Genomic DNA, 22,472 nt, shown 5'->3' on the forward strand with positions numbered 1-22,472 from the left:
CGGTGGTTTACGAGGTTTGGAGTGGGTGGGTTAGAATTGATTGGTTTGGGGTGAGTGGTTTGTATTGGAGTGAGGTGGACTGGTTTGGATAAAATGAGGTGGATTGGATTGGGCGGATTGAAATGGGGTGGATTGGGGTGTACTGCACGATTTTGTGTTAAAGCGTAATTTCAGAAATTACACATAATAAAGAAATGATGTTGCTTTACAATATTTTAAACAAGTTAATTGTCATTATTTGAGAAGAGCGCCCACAAGCAAAAACAAAAGAAAACATGAGTGGAAAGTGAGAAAAGACGACTTAACAAAATAAAATAAAGACTCAGGCCCTCATTTTGTCATTGGAGGTAAAAAACGCATAACGCCACGGTGAAGGCCGCCAAAATACCATCACCATATTATGATCACTGCCAGACTTATGGCCACAAGAAGGGCAGAAACCCGGCAGTGATCATACTGGCGGATGGTAGTAAGCTGGCACTGCAACCACCAGCACTGCCACACCAGTTGTACGTCGCCAGCCGTATCATGACCTGTGATACGGCCGGGCGGTGTTCTGCTGGTGGGCACTGCTGGTGGTAGCAGCGCCCCTTCCCTGCTGGAAGACCTCCTCGAACAAGGTAAACTGGACTTCAGACAGGGGAGGGGTAGGCAGGTGTTGTGTATGTGTATATGTGTCTGGTGTGCATGAATGTGTGAGTTTGTGTGTGAATGTGTCTGTCTGTTGTGTTGTTTGCATGGGTGTATGCGTATGAGTGAATGTGTGTGTAAGAATGGTGGAGTCTGCATGTCAGTGTGATTGTGTGTAAGAATGTGTAGGAGCATGTCTGGAAGTATGTGTGTATGCCAGTGTGAGTGATTGGTTGTATAAAAACTTTAATAATAATAAAACTTTGCAATTTTGTTTGCCCTGCTGGGCACATTTTTGCGAGCCACAAGCCTTTTGTTTCCAGGGCACTAGAAGTTAAAAAGAACCAAATAGTACCTTGATCATGTCAGTAGCAGTGGACGAGCACTAATTAAGTTGAATCAATACTTGCTTGGTCCCTGCTTCACACATAGGAAGGGAAATGATACCAAGCTTTCCTTGACGAATTACGAGGCTGCAAAGAAGAATGCCACGCAAACCAACAAATGGTGAGCAACAGGTGGGCTCCAAGTCATTTATTCTACACAAAAAGTCTCACAAGCAAGACACATGCACTAGCGCATGCACTCGCAGGCTTGACCTAAAATTGACGACATAATAAAGGAATACTGTTACAAAATGTGCCTCATTATGCTGCATAATTTTCTGTTTCTTGCTGCATAGTTTACTCAACCCTGCTGCATAATTTGGCGCTCTCCAGCCTCATATTTCCAGTGACCCTGGTCATAGAAGATGTCATGACTGATGTACTATGTGGGGTGATTAGCTGTACATGGTGAGGCCGCGTGTTATAGTAATCTTAGGGCACATGTTATAGTAACCTTAGGGCACGAGTTACAGTTTTGTGAGATAAGTATAACTATTTTTTAACATAAATTAATATTTATTTACCATATGTTAATCCATCCTTCCCCACACATGACCGTTGGCCCACAAACCCAGTCACACACCCATACACATATCATTGACCCACAGTGTGGGGTTTGGGTACATGGTGGGGTGTGGCTGCCTGCGGCCAACCAGCTCTCATGCGGCCAATCCCATGCTGTGCATGGCCTTACGCTGTGCGCAGCAGGAAGTTGGTCGCAGGGCCTGGCCGCATGCAGCCAAGCCCATGCTGTGGGTCTGTGAATGTCTGCATGGGTATGTGACTTGGTGTGTGGTTGTGTGGGTGTGTAATTGGGTGTGTGACTATGAATGCGTGTGTGAGTGCATATGTGAGTGCATGTGTGAGTGGCTGTAGAGGTCTGTGAGTGATTGGGAGTGGTTTTGTGGCTCTGTGAGTGGGTGTATGAGTGTCTGTGTGGGTCTGGGATTGGGTGTGAGTGTATGGGTCTGTGAGTGTGTGGGTGGATGAATGGGTGTGTGGTTGTGTGGGAGTGTGAGTGAGTGAGGTGTGTGAGTGGCTGTCTGGGTCTGTGACTGGGTGTGGTAGTGGGTATTGGTTTTGTGGGTCTTTCAGTTGGTGTGTGAGTGGGTGAATGTGTTTTTATTTTGGCCTGTATCCACGGATCAGTCGCAGATTCACACAGGGGGATTTGGAGATCCTCATGCACCCCCAAAAAATATATTTGGGCAATTTCTTGCCCATGAGTGGTCCCATTAGTCCCATAGGGTCAGGATACCTCTTATCCTGCCTCCTTACATTATAATTTATTTTCTCTCCCCGGGAGCCGTGTCCTGATTCAGAAAATGGCAGTCGCAACTTTGCAGGTTACGGCCAGCCAATCATGGCATTGCTAGTGGCAAGTGGGTCTGTACATCCACAATGGTGGGTCTGCAGATCCACCAAGGTGGATCCGCATCTTGAGATATATATAAACATTTTTTCTTTCATTACTCCAACTGAACAGATTTACACCAAATTACAAAAAGAGATCTTTCTGGACCAAGCTCTAGCTTTCTGCCAAATTTGGTGTAGTTCAATCCATCAGTTCAGGCTGTACTCGTGTCTAAAATCCATATTGGACTTTGCATGGCAAAACACATTTTGGAACCCTTGCTTTTTCTCAGACTCGATTGATGAATCACCTTAACACTTTCCAGACAGCAGCTGAGGTGAGTGGTAAAGTAGTTTTGAAAATTTCGTGAAGATTTGTAAAACAACGCCAAAATTATTAGCAAAACAAAAAAAATCTATCTCTATATAAAACAATACAGTAAAATACAATACAATACAATATGGTGCAGATAATCAAACATAGAGGAACAGATTGGATCCTGGCATTAAAGGGCACACTTTTCGTCGAAAATAAATTGCATTATTTGATTATCATTTAATCAGATAAGTAACTTATTAGACATGCTTATCACAAATCAACATTTTCAGAACAAAAGTAAAATTTTCAGAAAAAAGTAACTGTGCCTTCGGAAAAGACATTCAAATTATTAACCAGTATTTTTTCAAATTTACAAAGTAATGTTCCGCTCTACGTTCCTAACGCTTTGCTCTTTACTCACCTCGGACTCTGGAGTATCGGGGAACGCTTTCTTAAGATACCTTAGTCTTGCTGCTCTAATGGAGTTGAACCAATCAACAATGTCCTGTAGAAGACAAGAAAATAAACATAGTGCTTGAGGATACTGAATAACAACTGGGAAAGAAAAGAGGGCAAGAGGTCTATTCTGATAAGTCTCTCTCAACTGTGTATTTCCTTATTTAGTACTATTGCAGTAGGGTTTGTAATATGTCTGCTTGCATAGAACATACAAGAACAACAGAGTGTTGCTGAATAAACAGGGGATGGAAATGTAAGCACTCTAGCTGAGTTCCTCATGCCAGACACGTGGCTGCTGTTCATGGAAAAGTAATGAGAGGAGAGCAAACGGAGAATAAGAGCAGTGCTTGATTTGTGCAAAAAGTGCCTTATTCCAAAGTGCCTAGTGACAGAGTTGCCGAATACCAGGGGTGCTTGGTACTGGTAACCTCACCGGGTTCTGTTTCCTCCCTGCTTCTTCTCTTTGTCAATATTTTCCTATCCTTTTGCTCCTCCTACTTCCTTTACTGCATTTCTTTCTGTTGCTCGGGTTCAACGGCCAATAAAAAATACATCCCGGTTCCCAAAAATCAGTGTGGGTGCCTACTATTTCCATTCACTGGCATAAATTCAGCACTGCATACAAGGCATCTGTGGAAATTGTGGGAATCGGAGTTCCTTGAGTCTTTGGTTCGTCCAGTTCTAGCTTCGACGTCAGAATCTCCTGTTGTAAGAGGCGCTTCAGGGTATTCAGCAATCAACAATTCAAAATGCATTCATATATGCAACCATGAAAAATATTAATGAATTAATTTACCTCGCCGTTCTCATGGTACACAAAAATGGTCCGTGTTCGACTGTCTTTCGTGAATATGAATGCAAGTCCATTGCGATGCCCAATCTTCTCTGGCTGGAATATTGCATTTAGGTCCCTAAGGTTGATTACAGACTTTGGGTTCTTGCACTGTGGAAATTAATAATTTTGATGAGCATGTAAGTAAAATTGTCATGGATGTCCTTCCTTGAAAGAGCTAATGTACAGATACATGAAAGAATATATACTTGCTAAAGCGATTTTTATTCCAAGAAAGGAAGAGCGCATTGCCTGATTTGCCAATTTGGCTGCTTGGGCCCCTATGGGTACATTTTGTTTAAAGATTGTTTTTTTACTGTGCATTTTGTAGGGATGTGTGGGAAATTGGGTTATTAGTTGTGCAGGATGTGAGGCCTGCGCAAATGTTAGGCTCACAATTTCCCTTACTGAGAACCAAGCACCCCCTTGTAGCTCTTGACTCTCTCAAGGTAGCAAAGCAGAGCAGTCCAAGGCCTACTTAGAGAAGGGGGAATAGGATAATAATCACCATGCACTGCAACACAACAATAACACTAAATAAATGATTTTTCAGTCAGAGCTTTGTTGTTTGAAAAAGGAAAAGTACATTTATTACACCCACTACTAATACTACATATGTATTTACAAATACATACGGCAGATTAAAAATACCATAGATGACATTCTGCAATCGCATTTGACCTATGCGGCGGTATGACAGTAAAAATCACAGTACCACCCACCTATACCAGATCAACATCTCAACATAGGAAGGCTCACATGAAACAAAGTAAGCCTATTGGCTTTATCAAGGGTCATCACCACATGTAAGGTAAGCCTATTGCCTTTATCAAAGTTGAGCCACTTTTTAAAGGCAAACAAACTGCATATTAAAAATCAGCAACATTTCACTATATCACTATATCACATGTATCATATGTAATTGCAACTCATAATGTCAATAAAGCATTGTCAATAAATCATTTTAGCACCGGTCAAAATCCCTGTGAGTATAGAGAATTAATACAGCCTTCTAGATAAGATCAGGTGTGTCTGTCTCTCATGTGACACGAGTCTTTCTTTTAGACCTCACAAAATGCAGCCACAGTATTAGCCCCTACAGGGCACTCCACTCCCAGTTGTAGAATCACCACTCCAACCTTGGGTGTGCTTAGAATAATGCTGAAAATTCTGATAGGTGATAATTTTAAAATATTACTTCTGGGAGACTGATGCAACTCATGCAGCCCACACAGAGACTTGTTTAATTCACTGTTGGCGTCCTGCCATCTTGAGGCCACCAGAAAAAGGTGAAATATATGGAAATGAGCCTCTCCTGAGGCATTATAGGGTGCTCCGCAGGTAGCAGTGAATAGTTCAACAGCAAGTCTCCTGTTATGTCAAGGAGTCAGTGGTCTCTTCTTTTGCTGTTTTTTTCTCCTTTTTTGGCATTTGTTGGGGGTGCCCAGTCCCATCCCGGTTGCCCCTGCCTTGCCTCTTTGTTTGGGGCACTTTTCACCTGTGTTTCATACCTCATGGGACTTCGTGGGCCTAAGCGAAGAAAAACAGCTCTCTAATGCAGATTTCCTCCTCTGTGTATAATACAGTTCTATTACAGACAAAACAGAAAACCTCTCTAATATTATAAAGCATACACCTGATCAATATTTAACCATGCAGAGTTCCCTCTGCCCCAGGCTACCTGTGAGCAGTTACCAGGATGCTCACAAAAGTAATCTCATACATGCAGCCTGGACATTTGTGCACACATGTTCACGTGTAATCCGCCAAGTTCAGCTTACCATAGCTGCATCACCGCGGCCTTATCTTAAATAACGGTCTTTGGCGGCAAACATGCGCAGTCCGTCTGCCCTCTGTTTAAAATGGGTGAGGCACAAGTAGTTAGACTCACCCACAGGAAAAAGTCCAAAACCAAAAAATATGGGCATCCTAAATGGGCGAAACCCATTTTACTACAGTATGCTACCACAATATGGTTTACTGTTTAGATGATTTTACCGTGTCTGTGCTATAATCTGTTATTAACCTTGCAATACTGAAGTAAACCAAAAGTAGTGTAGATCTCTGGGATTTTAAGTGCCAGCAAAAAATCCTCCAGTTTCTAAAGGAAGTGTGAAATCATCTAGTGGCGGAACCAAATCTACTAGAGAAAACACCTCTGGCATAATATCTCTGTGGTGTAAATTCCACTGGTGAATTTCCAATAAGAATATAATCTTCCAACAGAGGCTTTAGCACTTCTTCCATAATTTGGTATATTCTCAGATACCACCCAACACTTCATCAGAATTTAAGGTCTTAATTAAGAGAAATTGGAAATCTGACTAATGTGCAAACGGGCGTTTGTGTATGGATTATAATTTCCAATCTATGTGTTAGCTATTTAATTTGTTGGCTAAAGCATAATGTGTTTTTTAAAAGAAACACACGTTGAAACAGAGGATAAGGGGCCATATGTACCAAAGCATTTTCTCATTGACTAAGAATGGGTAAAACCCTTTAATACATCTGGCCCAAAGTGATTTTTGCAGTTTACAGCACAATGTTAGGGCAATTGAAAAACCTCTTGATGTCAGTATTTGCTCCTGCAATGTGGAAAGAGACACTGACGGAAAAAATATAATTCACATAAAATTTAAATAATAATAATTGCATTAATAATGAAAAATAGAAATGAATCAAAATATATAAAATAATAAAAGTAGAAATTAACAGCATACTCACTTTTCAAAATAGAGGTATGAAAATGTATTATCCTCCCCCCTATTTAAATTTTACAGAGAAATCATCTACAATAGGAAATCAAAAGTTAAATAGTACAAGATACCTTTTTACTTTTCAAAACAATTAACTACTGAAATGCCCTCCCACCCCACATGGGGTTGATAGCCCATCACCACCATCATCATGTCAACATCATGCTGGTCCAAGAAGCGATCTAACCTGGATCATATTGTATAAAGTTGAATCCAGTGCAAAATGGTGCTATAGCACTTTGCACCATTTTGCTGATTCTCTAATCAGTGATGTAGTAAATATTATTTGTGAGATGATTACTACTTGAATATGAGTATAGTTAGAATATACATTTTGCTGACTTTCAGTGGTTCACATTTAACTATCAATTTGATCTATTATGTAAATAGAACTTTTTGTTAAAAGACAACTCTTTGTTTCGCTGAATAGATGGCAAGTGGGTTACAATAAAAACAAAATATTCCCAGTAACAGTGAATTAAAAGTTAGTTAATAGGTATTGTGTCTATATTTTCTTAGACCCTAGGCTCAAGGCGGATTTAGTCTCTTAGAAATAATTAAGAAGAAATAATTTGATTGATATTTAATATTTCCTCAGTCTAAGGTATTTTAGCTGAATGAATGTGGATGTTTATTGGTCGTTAATCACAATACAATAGAAGCCACAAAAAAAGTGCAGAGTTTTGCTTCCAAGATCTAAAGTAGTGGTATGCACAGAGAAATGTTTTAATAAAGTCTTATGGGAGTTCTCAAGTCACATAATTGGAACTGTCTGATACCCTCCCATAGTCCTAGTATTCCTCATCCTCTGTTTCCATGTAGCTGTCCTTTCCACGCCTCTCTTTCTCATATAGTCAATTACTGACTTTTTTTTATTTTTTTGTATTTGTATGCTTATTTGTAGAGTGATGTGTGAAGAAGTGCTTCACAAAGGATACAATTCATACACTATATAAATATACAGAAGACAACTGGTATTAAGAAATAGACAAAGGACAGTCCAATATTCTACAGATCAGCATATTGACGAAGAATGTCTTCCACCACCTATATGTTCTCTGCATAGCCTTCCACCATGTTCCTTTCACACATTTCAGATCACATGTGTCCTTCCAGGAATCATTTCTCGCATGGATTACTGTAATGGAAATGCTGAAACTTCTAAAGCCTCAAGTGTTTTAACAGGATTACAGTCAGCAACTTGGCTAAAATTCTCACACGCTGCATATTACAACAAAGTGCTATGTTTTGCAGCTGATATCCCCTTCCTCACATGATTACCACTTTCAAACTCCTAGAGACTGATTCCTGCTTGACGTGACTCTATAGGAATGTCCCAAAATACAGGGATGACCTTGTTTAACAGGACTGTGGGTGGTTGAAATGTTGTCCCCTAAAGATCACTTGTTTTGGGTATGGGTTCAGATATGTATAAGCACCGTTCTAGTTTGTAATCTGCTAAAAGAAGGTGGGATGTACCTGTTTGTGATGTAAAATATTAGCAATTAACATGACAAACTGAGCGATAAATATGCCTGTGCTTTGCTTGTTTATTTCCAACCAAATAGGCTTCAGACTTCAACCAGTGTTGTGTTCTTTTAGTTGGATGGGGTAACGTAATGCATATATATTAGGATTGCAAATTTATCTGGCAACATTCCTGCTGCTCTGTTTGGACACATCCTAAAAATAAAATATCTATAAATATCCATAAATTTGTGTAACATGGAATAGCCTGTTTTTAGACAAAATGCCTGCGTGATGATAATTTGCACTGAGGCTATTCAGCACCGTAATACATATTGCAAGAGTGTGCTATTGTGTTCAATTTATTTTTGCTATAGCCTTTTTTATATTGCCCAGGTAATTCAACGAATACCATATAGGCAGTTATGTAATCAGGGTCCTTAAGTCCCTTTTCAAAACTGCAGGTCTCAGAAAAATATAAATTTCAACCATGGCTAAAATCTTGAACTAACCACTTTGTAATAGTACATTTTACTTTCTGGACTTTCTTGGAGTTTTATCATACCCTTTAAGCTAAAACAACACTTGAAAAATATAGAGAAGTAGAAAAGGTAGAAATCTGTATAAAAATTAGCAAGATTTGCCTTTATAACTTTATAGAATGTAACACATCATCGTGGCTCAATAAAATATGTTACTGTAGGACATGGCATACATGTTCCGAAATACTTACAACCGATGTCATGTAATATTTAAGGACTCCTTCTTCCTCTGACAAAACAAATTTCCTCGACTGGAACTGTTTGTTATCTCTTCCTCGTTTCCACAGAAAACCTTCTTTAAAACCTACAAGAGTTCAGAGCTTGGGTTTTAGTATAAGAAATGAACTGCAATTGCATAATCTACTGTTCTGACTTTAAATGCACTTTTCCACATTTCTTCTTCTTTTATCTAAGCGTAGATATTCTTGCCCCAGATCAAAAGCTACACTAAAGACCTACATATTTTTATTGCGCTTGTTTTGTGGGAACACGAATAATCCAATAAATAGGATTACTTTCGGTAATTATATTATTAAATATAAGACGGTCTATGAAATCCTTGCGACTTTCTGAAGGCTTCAAATGTGTTCACTACCTTCTCTGAAAAATTAGGACCATTTTGGCAATTTCTGTTAAATTTGAGCTTAACAATAAATGGGTTGCATCAGATGAACTTTGTAGAAAACAGTTGATGTACATCTGCTGCACAATGCTCTTGTGTATGAAAATAGATCCATTAAAGGTAAACTTGCAGAGCAAAGCTTGTCTGGGGACAATTAGAGTGAAATCTATCTTACTGTGTGGAAAAACACTTTGGTCGGCATAAAGGTGTTGGTAAGCTGGGAAAGTTTTGTCAATGAGAAAATTGGAAACTTCAAAAAACGTCAGAGTGAATTAAAAAGAGCTTTGCTTCCCCCAACCTTTTCCTGGAGGTTGCGAGGGGCTGAAGCCAATCCCACCAGCGGGTTACCCTGCTAGTCCCAGGAAAAGGAGTAGGGGATGTCTAAGACTATGAGGCTGATTTAGATTTCAGCAGACAGGTTACTCCGTCACAACAGTGATGGATATCCCGTCCGTCAAAATATAAATCCCATTATTTCCTATGGGATTTATATTTCGGCGGACGGGTTTATCCGTCACCTTTGGGACGGAGTAACCCGTCCATGGAAATCTAAATCAGGCCTTAAGTCTGTTTGGTATGTTAAGCATCATCACAACCAATGTGTCTGGTCGTTTGACGTGTAGTGAAGTGCACTCGTCTCGAAGGCTGAACTACGGAAGGGTCGCTCGTTACTGCTCCTCTACTAGAACAGTGAAGGTTTTACTTTCTGTCTGAACTATAGGTGATTCCTGGTAGAATATGAGGAGAAGACACAGAGCGTCGCACAGTTGAGGCCCTGCATCACAGTGGTGATGCTAAATTGAGGCTCACTGCTGAAAAATCTGTAACTTAATTTGGAACAAAGGTGTGTAGGGGGGTCTATATTATTACGGAGTAAGAATGAGCAGTGTTTGTAATTAAGGCCGGGAAGTATGCAGTGGCTCAACATGTGGGTCCTCCTTTCAGTTGCAACTGAACACCTCAGGCATGAAACAGTGAAAACACTTGGACACCACCCTCTGCATAATTCCGATCCCATCCCAATGTGAAGTCCCTAATGTCACCCTCCCAGAGAGCTGGAGACATGCAGATAGTAGTTCGTGAGATTCTCTTATCTGCATGATCTGCAGTTGATTGTCAACGCGGATCTGCAGGGATCCACTAGTCTGGTGGTGGCAGGTGGTACATGAGAACCCCCAGCATTTTTCCACGCCAATGCTGGGTCTCTAGAAACTTGGAAGGGGAAGCAGATCCTCGCCAAATCAGAGCACAGGCTTCAGAATAGGCCTTCCTCTCATCTTTGAGCACTGAAAACACACCACTGGGATCTCTACATAGAAAAGATAGGAGCAGCAGAGGCAGAGGTTTCCACACGTAGGTTTGTGATTTGCATTTTAGCACGTACTCTGGCCATACTACAAAATGCAGTTTGTGAAGAATGCCCGTTATTATTTGTGATTAGATTCTTATCTGCACTCAAAAGCTAAAAATCTGCGATTGGTTGACAATAATCCTAGACTTTGGTGACAGATCTCTAAATGAACAGACGTTGGCATAAAATACGACTGTAATGTAGACATTCTGTTTATGTAACGTGATCGTATGTGAAAACAAATACAGCTGTGAGCATTTTCACTACAATACATGGTCTGAACATTTTAATTGTATCGCCAGGTTATTAATGATTATGCCGAATGCTGATTTATTTTGCAGGGTTATTGAATAATACTTGTATATTTTATGTAATTTGTTCACTTAGATTGCGTGGTCTGAACGCTGCTTTTGTTAGTACCAAAATGTCCCCTTTGGCCATCACTACGAACAGCTGAGGATTTCTAATATACTTGGTAACAGAAGTTACCAGGCCCTTCAGAATTATATGTTTTCGTTTTTCACAGTGATTTCGGCTGCTGAAACAAGCTGAAGTCTCCCTGTGTAAGCCTGGGGCAGATTTATCTAAACAAATATACATATGACTTCAACCCATGGCTACTTATTCAGAAAGGGTTCTAACTTTATTACTTCTTCGTCTGTCAATGAGAATAGCATTAAAGTAGTTTTCTCATCACCTCAAACTGTTAATAATGAAGCACCCACATTTTAATTGCTTAAATTGTTGATACTAAATATTCAAATTCTCTTCCCTTCCATTACTTTTCTGATTGGGTTATTTTCCTATTTAAACCCAATTTTCTTTACAAAAGATAGGGACACACCGAGAAACATTGCTTTACATAATTTGTAATTGTTCAACACCATTTTTGGGCCTTTGAGCTTTTAGTTAAGTCAACTTTATTGATTCAGTCCCCTTCTAGACAAAACAATATATATATAAACATTACATATATCCAAAAACATGTTATTGTGCCAATATAACTGAGGGCAACTGTGCAACAGAGTACCAACTTAAAACTTTACAAAGCATTTTCAAACTTCCAATATATACAGTAACATAATCCTTAATTTGTGGGAGATAAAACCAAAGACAGAACAACACTTTTTTTGACACATTACAATGCTTAAAGGAAGGCTTTAAATATTTTGCACAATACTGTCCAAGATAAGTGCATTTAAAAAATGTGATTCAAATCTTAAATTCCATTATTATGAAATAGATGCACCCATTAATCATTGGGGATTTTGCTCCAAGCTCCTACTACTGCCATAATTTGAAGTATATCTGCTCTCAATAAAAGCAAAGCTCTTTTAATATAATGTTCGGAGGCCAACAATAAATGTGGCTGGTGTAGTTAAGTAGTTTTCAAAGTGGTGCAATGCAGCTTAGCCATTATAAAAATAATAGTGGGAAATAAATCTTTTTAAAACAAGCCTGGAGTGTCTATATTTCCAAGTTTTAAAATATTTAAGTGGAATTTCTAAAATGGCTAGTGCTTCGATCAGATTATTTTTTAAAACACTTACGTTTTTAGTATCCCTGAACAATTCATCTTTTGCAATCCATTCTAAGGAACCTGCCGTAATATGCAATATATTAAACCCCTACATAACAACAGAATAAAACAAAACATATGCAGTCAGAATCCCAAGTTCTAGCTTCTGCCACTGGTATGCTAGATGCAACATTAAAAGAAATGAGCGAAATATTTTACCCTCCGTTTTCTGTACTAAGGTACAATATTTATGAGGATCATATTCTGCTCCGTAGGACAGAGTTGGTGGTATTTAGGCCATATACATTTTTATTATTTGTTTGAAATGCCATTTACCAACTTATTCATAGAATGTATTCATGGCCCCGCTATGTGCAAGGGCATTCAAGCCATTATGTGTAATATATAGTTTCACATCTAACTCCTGTGATACAATTCTACAGAGATAAGGATACATTTTCTCACGAGTCAAGCAGTTTTCTCCTAATTCCCCAAAAAATGTGAGTGATTTCTTTCTTTCAGAGAACGAAGAACTACACTTTTCTTGCACACTGATTTTTAATTAATGTTTTTCGACGTATGCAAACAAGTGCATTCAAATTTCTTTGAAAGCCAATGGGGTTCAAATCTAATGTAATTATATCTTCGGCAAAGTAATTGCCAGCTAAAAGTTTCTAACTTAGAAGGAAACTTATAAATGGAACATAATAGGTTTGGAAAATCACTTAAATACAAATAAAACAGTTAAGGGGCCAATTTACAACCCTGTATTAGGCCATTTTCATTTGCATTTGGCTCAGAGAGCTGCCCCTCTCCCCACAAAAGCACTTTATCCCAGGTTGATGAGTTTAGGGCAACTGCCTTAAAAGTGTAGCAGGTAAACCCATTTGTGCAAGTTTTTCCCAAAAACTGGGGTGATCAACACAGTCAAAGGTCGTGGAGAAGTCAATGAAAGCACGTAGATTGGTTCGTTTTTTCAGTTTTACATATTTATCTAAGATTGGTTTAAGGATCATTATATTGTCTAGTGTTGCTCAATTCTTTCTAAAGCCAGGTTGTTCATAAGGCAGAAAGTTCTCAATTTCCACGTAATCAGTGAGTTGTTATTTGATGCTGTTGGCAAAAATCTTACCCACATTGTCCAGTAAAGCTATCTCTAATAGTGGAGACTTGTTTTTGTCCTTTTTTATACAATCGAAGGATTATACTCCCAGTTGATGATGCAAGAATGTTACCTGAGAGATAACAATAGGCAAATAAGAGTTCTAACATATTTCCCCATGAGCATTCAAAAGAGCATTTAAAGGAAGGCCACAGCCATCGGGAGAACCTATACCATATTATACTGGATATCAATACAAATGTTGAAAACCATTGCCAAGGGATAGGTTCTTGGCTTTGCTCCTCAACAAATCCATGCCCGTCAAATAGAGCACCTGCTGGGTACACTCGAGTAACCTTCACAACTCACATTACCAGCCCTCGCCTCACCTCCACACCTCTGACTCATATATACATTTCTTTCCGCATTCCAACAAGAAGAATTTCAGAAGCAATGTCAAGGTCCTCACATGCTATTCACCTGATAAATACCAAGCACTGATGTCTTTGTTTGCTGTAAATTCCTCTCTTTGGTATTTTGCTCGAATCCATTGCTCTTTTAAAACCCTGAGACAGAAAAAATAATATTAAGATGAGTTGGTAATGTTTGGGCGTTTACATTGCAGTTCAATCAAGAATAACTTTTAGAATAAGGTACTTTATATGTTTGGGTTTCTTTACAGCAATATAAACCACCTTGCGCCAGGCTCACAACATTTATTTAGTAGATCATTTTTATTCCATAACACGATTTTATATTGGGCCTTATGCAGCAGTTATGCATTTCTAAGATCTATCAATAACAAATGTTACTTTAACCTAACTTCATGGTACTTATCATTACAACTACATCCTGGCCCTTTCTTGTGTAAGCCCTGTGCACCCAGTGTCAAGCCCATACACTTGTTCCACTATGGCAGACGGGCACTACACATCCAAGTGTACAAGACACATGGCACTCATTCATCTCTGCACGCATGTACCCTTTCACTCATTACATTTTGTCTCACAGCGGATCAGAACCTGCTTCTCTCAAACTCAGCGCCTTCCTTACATTAAGGGTCTCATTATGAGTTTGACGGTCTGACGGCAAGACTGCCATGGTGGTGGCCACCAAAAGACCACCATGTTGTCAGTCATACAGACCGTCATATAATGAATTACACAGCCAAGCCTGCCAAAAGACGGCTGAAATACCGACACCGCCAGGACTCTGGAGGACGGGAAAGAGTCAGTCCAACCACCAGCACCGCCAGCCCGTCAAACATCCACCCAATCTATTACAAGCCGCAAATCACAGTAACGGTTCTTCCATGGCAGAAAACCAATGGTGGTGCGAACCACGGCGGTTGGAAGTCACCACAGTAATACACAACACCACATTGGATAGTTTGAATTCCACACATTTGACACACCTACAAACTGCATTATAAAACACACCCTTCCACACCCCACAATCCTTTACAACCACAACGCCACACACAGCAAGACAGGTATTGCAAATAGAAAGTACAAACCATGGATTAGGCATCCCTCCACACTTCAAATACCACTCATTCCACACCTGCAAAACATACCCAACAAACAAATGAGTACACTACACATGTAAGAATTACAGACAATGGTTGTACCCTGAGGGAGACTGCTCGAGGCGCATGCTGGCCTTGCTCCTTAAGCGTGAACCGCCTTTACCAACAATCCTGTCACTGCAAGGACCGACCGGGGAGAGGTATTTGGGACAAGTACGTGTGAACCTACGTTTGCGCGATCCCCTGAACCACATATACACTACGCCGAAGAATAAAGAGGGAGGCCAGCTGTATGGGTATCTTGATGGGCTCCACATCCCCCATCTAATTGAGGCACAGACTGTGGAGCTGGAGGGGGAAGTGACGCAAGAAGAGCTATAGGAAGCTCTCGTGCCCATGGCACACGGTAGGACGCCAGGTCCTGATGGTATACCAACCAAGTTTTACCATGCATATTCTGCAACGGTTATCCCCCGATTACTAGCAACAGTCTGTGAAGCTCACAGAGACGGCTCACCCCCAAAACACATGAGGGAAGCACTGATAGTCCTGATACCGAAACCAGGGAAGGATCCAGTGGATCCTAGCTCCGAGAGGCCATTATCTATGTTCAATGTCGATGTGAAATTACTTGCAAAAATACTGGCAACCTGCCTGCAGCGAGTTGTAACCCATCTGGTACGGGACAAGCAATGCGGGTTCATTCCGGGAGGGGAACCCATATGAATATACGGAGGTTATCGCGTGTAATACATGAGACGTCCGACTCTGCAACCCACGCCACATTAGTGGCCCTCGATATAGAAAAGGCATTTGATACCCTGTCCTGGGACTACCTGTGGGAGGTGCTATGCAGGTTGGGCATTGGACTAAACTTCCTGTCGTGGGTGTGTCTGCTGTATACGGCGCCACAGGTGCGAACGGGGATGATAGTATTGGACCCCTTTGACATTGAAAGGGGCATACAGCAGAACTGTCAACTGTCGCTGCTGCTATTCGCATTGGATATGGAGCCTCTAGCCATACAGCTGAGGGCAGGCTAAGAAAGGTCAGGCATAAGGGTGGGAAACAGAACATACGTCATATCGCTGTATGCAGACGACACTCTAGAGTATGTTACTGACCCAGAAAGATCGATCCCACTTTTGTTACAAATGATGGCTGACTCTGGAGAGATATTTGGCCTCCAAGTCAATCGTTGAAAGACGGTATTGTACCCTATGTCGGGGCAGACGAGAGTTGAGGTGGCAGCGTTGCCTCAGGTGGGGTTGACATGGAAGACCAAGTCCTTTCAGTACTTGGGTATGCAAATAGCCCATTCCCCTCTGCTTCAATACGAATTGAATATGGGAAGAATAATGGATGGCCTCCGGGTCTCTGTTCAATTTTGGATCACTCTCCCACTGTCGGTAACGATAGGACTCAGTAAAATTGTATTCTTCCTGTGGTGTTTGTATGTCATGCAAAACTCTTTCTGTGAATTGCCTTCTTCACTGTTTTGGCAGGTTGATAAACTACTGCGAACCTTAATTTGGGCAGGTAAGGGATGCAGAGTCTGCCTCTAGGTCTTGAAGTTAGACTTAGCTGAAGGGGGACTGGGACTACCTAACCTCCATCTATACTACATGGCGAGCTTGCTACAATATGTGACCATGTGGTGTAGTGATACCCCCAACTGGGGAAAAGAGTTATTAGAAGGTTGTATATGTACATCTCGGTTACCAGGCCTGCTCATGTGTGGCGCTAGACTGCCGCGAGGTATCCCCTTCCTAGTGTTGCAGGTGGCAAGGATGTGGGAGAGAACTGTCACAAGGGTGTTGCAGAGGGCGCCATACGCACGCCTTCTTCCGCTCTGGTGGATTCGCCCTTTTGTTAGAGCCTCCAAAATACTGGATTTTTCAAAATGGCGACCAGGCGCATATAACAATCAGAATGGCGCATTTGTCACGCGAGAAGAGGCTGAGGCACTGTTTGACATACACAATGGCCAATTCCTAAAATAAGCCAGCCTTTCACAGACGGCTCAGGAGATTTCGACCTCCTTCCCTGTGAGACCCACTGAATCCCACCTCACGATGGCTATCATAGATCCAGAATGCGACCGTGGGCTACTTTCTAGCAACCTATAAGGCCCAAAAGCGAGAAAGACAGATTCATATCAATGGGAAGAGGGCTATGTGAGAGGCAGACCTGGGATCTCCGCTTACAGATGGGGAGTGGAATAGGGCCTGCTCATTAGTGCGGGAAGGAACTGGCAATGCCACATTTAAACTGATACATTTTGACTGCTTGCTCAGAGTATATCTGACACCGCAGCGCCTACACAGAGTGTTACCATCACATTCTGATGGCTGTGCTCTATGTGGCGCAACCCCTGCAAATTCCGAACACGTCACATGGATATGGAACTCTATTATACCTTTGTGGCACCAAATAGTGCAAACACTGAGAGAGGTAATGGCTGTGAAACTACAGGTAACAATTGAACACTGTTTGCTGGGCCTCCTCCAGCTCCCAAAAAAGGGTGAAAATTTGTGTTTGGATTTGCGCAGCTGGGGCTTGTTTTGGCTAAGAGGTGCATTTCGATCCGATGGGCCAATTCCCGCCCCTCCGCAACAGGAGGCGTGGTTAACTGACCTCATTGATTGGGCAACTGCGAAGGAAAGTCGCCTCCGTAAGATGCACATGGATGAACACGCAGAACGAGATCTGGAACTTTAGCGTGGCATGATTGAAGGACTGTATGGGGAGCCTGTGGGGGAGGAGGGGAACCCCTCAGCTGATGACCACCAATAGCAAGATACGAGTGCTGTCATACCCTATTGGGCGGTAAAGTGGCAGTGTGAGATTTATGGTTGAATGTGTCTGAAGGATGATACACACCCTCTCTAGTCGACTCCAACCTCTGTTGCCTCAACTTCCTCCCCCCGCTTTGTTTGATCCGGTTATGTAGCCGCAGATTGGGTTCGGCTGACTCGACTACGGGTCTAGCTGACGAGATATTATTGGCTGGTCTGGTGGTGTGCGGCGGCTGTTCTCTCTTCACGTTTATATCTGGTAATGTGTTTTACAGTATCAAAGTTTAATTGTTAAAAGTTAATATAATATGCACTGTATCAATATGGGCAGGATAGCCCACCCCTTCTGGAGGCCACTGTTATGTAGATGCGTCAAAACACTGTATAAGTATTACTGTAATACCTGACCATGTATATTATAGGTAACATATAGAACATGTACACAAATACCTAAATCGTTCTGACCAATGTTATAGTTCATGAAGCGGGCTAAGATGTATGGTTCACATCCTGAGATTCTCATATGGTGCAAATATGTGTAAATTGTGATACTTGCATGAATAAAACTGGAAAAACAATTAGTACCCTACACACCAGGCACCAACCGTCACCCACTCATAACACAGCACACACCTCATCATCCGTTTTCATCACTTTTCCGTGTCGTCCAGCATCATCATGCCCCCACAAAAACATCCCCGTTTCACTGACGACGAGTTGAGGGTCATGGTGGATGAAATCATCAGAGTAGAGCCACACCTACTTGGAGCCCAAATTCATCAAACTACTATTGCCAGGAAAATGGAGATGTGGCAAAGATTAGTCGACAGGGTGAATTCTGTAGGCAGCTATCCGCGCACAAGGGAGGACATCAGGAAGAGGTGGAATGACCTCAGGAGGAAGGTCTGTTTCATGGTCGTCAGTCACCGACTGGCGGTCAGCAAGACTGGTGGTGGTCCTCCACCACCTCCCCTAACGTTCTCATCATGGAAGGAGAAGGTCTTGGTCATCCTTCATCCTGAGGGCTTGACAGGAATACCTGGAGGAGTGGAGTTGGGTAAGTCACAACACCTATGATGTCACCCAAAGGTTTTGTCTTGCATGCTCACTAACCACCTTTTAATATCATAACTGCTAACCCACTCAGCACCCCTGTGTTCAACTGTTCAAATACCCCTGTCTGGCATCTGTGTATGGTGGGGGTAGTACAAGGACTGACAGCACTAAAACTCCCAGCATGCACTGTTCTACCATTAAGAAAACCATAACAGTGTACCACAATGACAATTGCCTTGCATGTTAACTAAACAATCGATAACCCCATCTGAATGCTCTACAATTGTACAGTGTATGACAATGGCAGCAATACTATGGGCTTCTGCCAGTACAATCCCACCAACACACAGGTGACGTCATGTTGCATTAAGATTTTATCTTTATATGCTTTTTAGATACTTATGGGTGTATACACACACCGTTTGGGAATATGTGCTTGAGTATGGACGTGACGTTATGGGGTAGGTTTTCTTTATATATGGGTTTAACTCACTTTATGTACACCGTGGTTTGGGCATTAAAATGGGTGTTCATGGCCAATCGATTCACTGCTCATCCGTCTTTCTGTAGATATATGCCAATAGATTGCCAGGAGATTGGTTTATAAAACCTCAGGAGCTGTGGTCTCATACAATAATAGCATAAGGTATGTTTCTGGACACAATAGTTAATTTTATTTTGATTCTTATTGGTAGGTTTTTCTTGATTATGACTTTGCTTTGAGTTTTCCTCTCCATTTTCAAGATACGGGTTTTGAGTCTTTTTTCTTTGGGATGCTAGGGGTACCCTGTTGCGTCTTATTCTTCTTTGACTATTTATATATTGGGACTGGGGGTCTCTCACGTGCACATCATCTTGTTGCATATGTTCTCCTTATCCAACCATAAGCTATCACTCTGTTAATTTACTATACACCACACGACAAGAATAATGTCTTTTGATTTGTGTGTTTAGCAACGTGGCTTCATCCGTTTCACGAACTGTCACGCTTCAAATTTATGATTCACAAATGTCACGGAATGATGATATAGAATGTCTAATAGGTTGTTTTTCTGATCATAACGATGGTTACAATTTGTATCTGTTACAGCCCTGATTAAGTCTTTTTGGGATTAATTTCCTCACAAGACGAAACATGTGTTGGCTGTTGTTGTTCCAAATGGACACCTCATGGTTATTTTTGCTCTAAATGGACATTTAATTTCAAGAATAAACTGAACTTTCTTCACTTATATCCTGGTCCGACTTTTGCTGGACGTTGAGAACAAGATACCAAGACACGGAGCATATGATTGATTGAACCTTTATTCACGAGTGCCCTGACTTTCTGTTGCTGAGATTTGTTTCCTATGAAACTTAGGAGGAGTTTGGGGGATCCTCCTGTCATGAGCACCGTGCATGTACGTAGTTAGTGTCACTACTGTCAATTTGGTGACTTACTGTGAGCGCTGACTCCTATGTTGTTTCTTCCATTGCGCATTACTCTGGCATCCTGTATTATGGTGTAAGATATAGGAATCGTCTGTATTTGTACATAGCTGTTCTCCAGATTTGAAAGCAGGTATCACTGTCATATCAGGGGATCAAGTCTCAAAGCAAATCTACCCGTCAACGTTTGATACTACATGTTGCATTACAATCTTTTACTGTCTGTTCCACTTCTTCAACAGGTCTACTTGCCATTGGGACCATGGAGAGGACACTTGAGTCAGCCATTTCCACCCTGGATGAAGCCCTCAGTGATGAAAACACCCCTGGATGTGCAGACAATGAGGACGACTCTGGCTCATCTGGGATATCTGGTCAGTCGACAACTGTCAGTCTCACCCTGCCCATATCACCTTCGCCCAGCCCTTTTGCATTTACATCCCAAGCAACCATTCACCCCAAACCTGTGTCCCTAGGACAGTTTCTACCATCATGTGCCCCCCCAGTACAGGTACCAGAGTCACAACTAGAAAACCCTGACAATGAAGGACCTGCCACCATTGGTAGTAGCAAACTGTGCCAAGGGCAGAGGCACATGGGGGCAGGGTGCATGGGAGGGATGGTGGCTGCTAGGGATACAAATGGCCAAGACACCATCTCTCAACTCTTGGGAGCTTACTAACAGTCCCAAGGCGTGATGGGCCATGTACTTGCCATGATGGGGGAGATCAAGCAGCTGCAGAGGGACAACCACCAGGACGTAATGAAACAGTGGGAGGCCCTCAATGCCAACATGGTCTCCCTAACACAGATGCTGAGAGACATCAACACCACCCTGAGCAGGGTCTGTCCACAATACCAAACCCCTTCCACGGGCCATGTAACATCAGTCCCTTCCACAGTTGTGGCAGCCAGTGGAATGGAGGCTCTGCAAGGGGTAGACATGACTCAGACACCCAGGCCTCTGTAGCTGAAGAACCCCTCCCCACCTGCAAACGTGGAGATGCACCAACACAACCCAGAGGTGCAGATGCCACGTCTACAACCACTGCCAGGGAGTGATTCTCTAAAGATTGGTTCTCCTTTTGTGCCACTGATACACCCTGTTGACTCTTCTATGACCACTGTCCATTTTTCACAGATAGTAGGACACTGGACTTGAAACTCCAAATGTTGTAGCAGCGACCTTAATGATAATATTCACCATGAATGAACCCTTCACTGTTTGCACTTTATTGCTTTGATCCCATTCATTTTAATTTCGGGTGCACTTGTAAATAAACACAACTAAAACACAGTAAATGTTTGAGAATCATATTTCAACTATTTTGAACAATTAACTGTGAATTTTCTTGAATACACATGATACACTCAAATGTAGCAAATGTGGGAAGGGACAGGCCACATGTACTGTTGATTCTGGGTTCAATGCATACACAATTTTACAAGTGGACAATCATCAATCCCTATTTATAGCACTGTGCAGCACATAGGCTGACCACATGCTAATGATCACACAGTCAAGAACATCTTCACAATTTATTGCATCCGCATAGGTGATAGTAACTAACATCCCACAGACTACTGAAGTAAGGGACATATCAGACTTTGTCTATCCAAATTGGCAAACAGATTGGTGCAATTTGGCATCAGCTAAACCCTTCTCACATACCTATACCATACCTACCAAATGAACATACCCCATAATACAGACATGGGTCAATACAACTGTCCCCAGGCAGGGAACCTTCCATTTACCATGGTTAGGTATCTGTAGGCATGCTACTCACCTATGTCAGTCTTGACACACATGCACAGTGGCCTGCAATGAGGAAACACAGTGGCAGCTTCATACAAGTAAGATAGTAGCATTATCACACCAATGAGAAGGTTGAATGAATGGATTGCACAGGAAGACATTTGTCATAGACCCATGATCACACACATGACACCATTGGACCCATTTACCATGGCAAACATGTCTATTGTTTGGAACCAGAACACTGCCATCCCACTGTCCTGACTGCCTGGGCGTGGAATTCAAACACCACCAATATAATGTCAGACAGTACCTGGATCAATCCATGTCCACTTCACATGTCAGGCCAGCTAAACCCACCTGCCAGTGACACAATTCAGCAATGGCTTCATGAGGATGGCATTGTGAAGAGATGTGGAAAATACAAAACAAGGATTTTAGGCAAATACAGGTCAACATGACCTAGAAATACATGCCCCAAATTCAATGGTAACTTAAAATGTGCATTGTGGCAGACACTAACAAAAATGGTCTTCATGATAGTTTAAACTCCATTTACTATTTT

General features: G+C 41.6%; 1 protein-coding gene across 6 annotated transcripts in view; it reads right to left on the reverse strand.

Moving 5' to 3' along the window:
• ADAP2 (ArfGAP with dual PH domains 2) overlaps positions 1-22,472 on the reverse strand; it is a 486,416-nt gene that overhangs the window by 156,196 nt on the left and 307,748 nt on the right. For all 6 annotated transcript variants that reach the window (XM_069199980.1, XM_069199979.1, XM_069199977.1 and 3 more), the window contains 4 exons: positions 13,819-13,904; positions 8,936-9,048; positions 3,944-4,090; positions 3,110-3,193 (listed from right to left, as the gene is read on the reverse strand). In XM_069199980.1, the coding sequence (XP_069056081.1) occupies positions 3,110-3,193; positions 3,944-4,090; positions 8,936-9,048; positions 13,819-13,904 (430 nt within the window). The remainder of the gene's footprint in view (positions 1-3,109; positions 3,194-3,943; positions 4,091-8,935; positions 9,049-13,818; positions 13,905-22,472) is intronic.

This window comes from Pleurodeles waltl, chromosome 7, assembly GCF_031143425.1.
Source record: "Pleurodeles waltl isolate 20211129_DDA chromosome 7, aPleWal1.hap1.20221129, whole genome shotgun sequence".
Lineage (NCBI taxonomy): Eukaryota > Metazoa > Chordata > Amphibia > Caudata > Salamandridae > Pleurodeles > Pleurodeles waltl.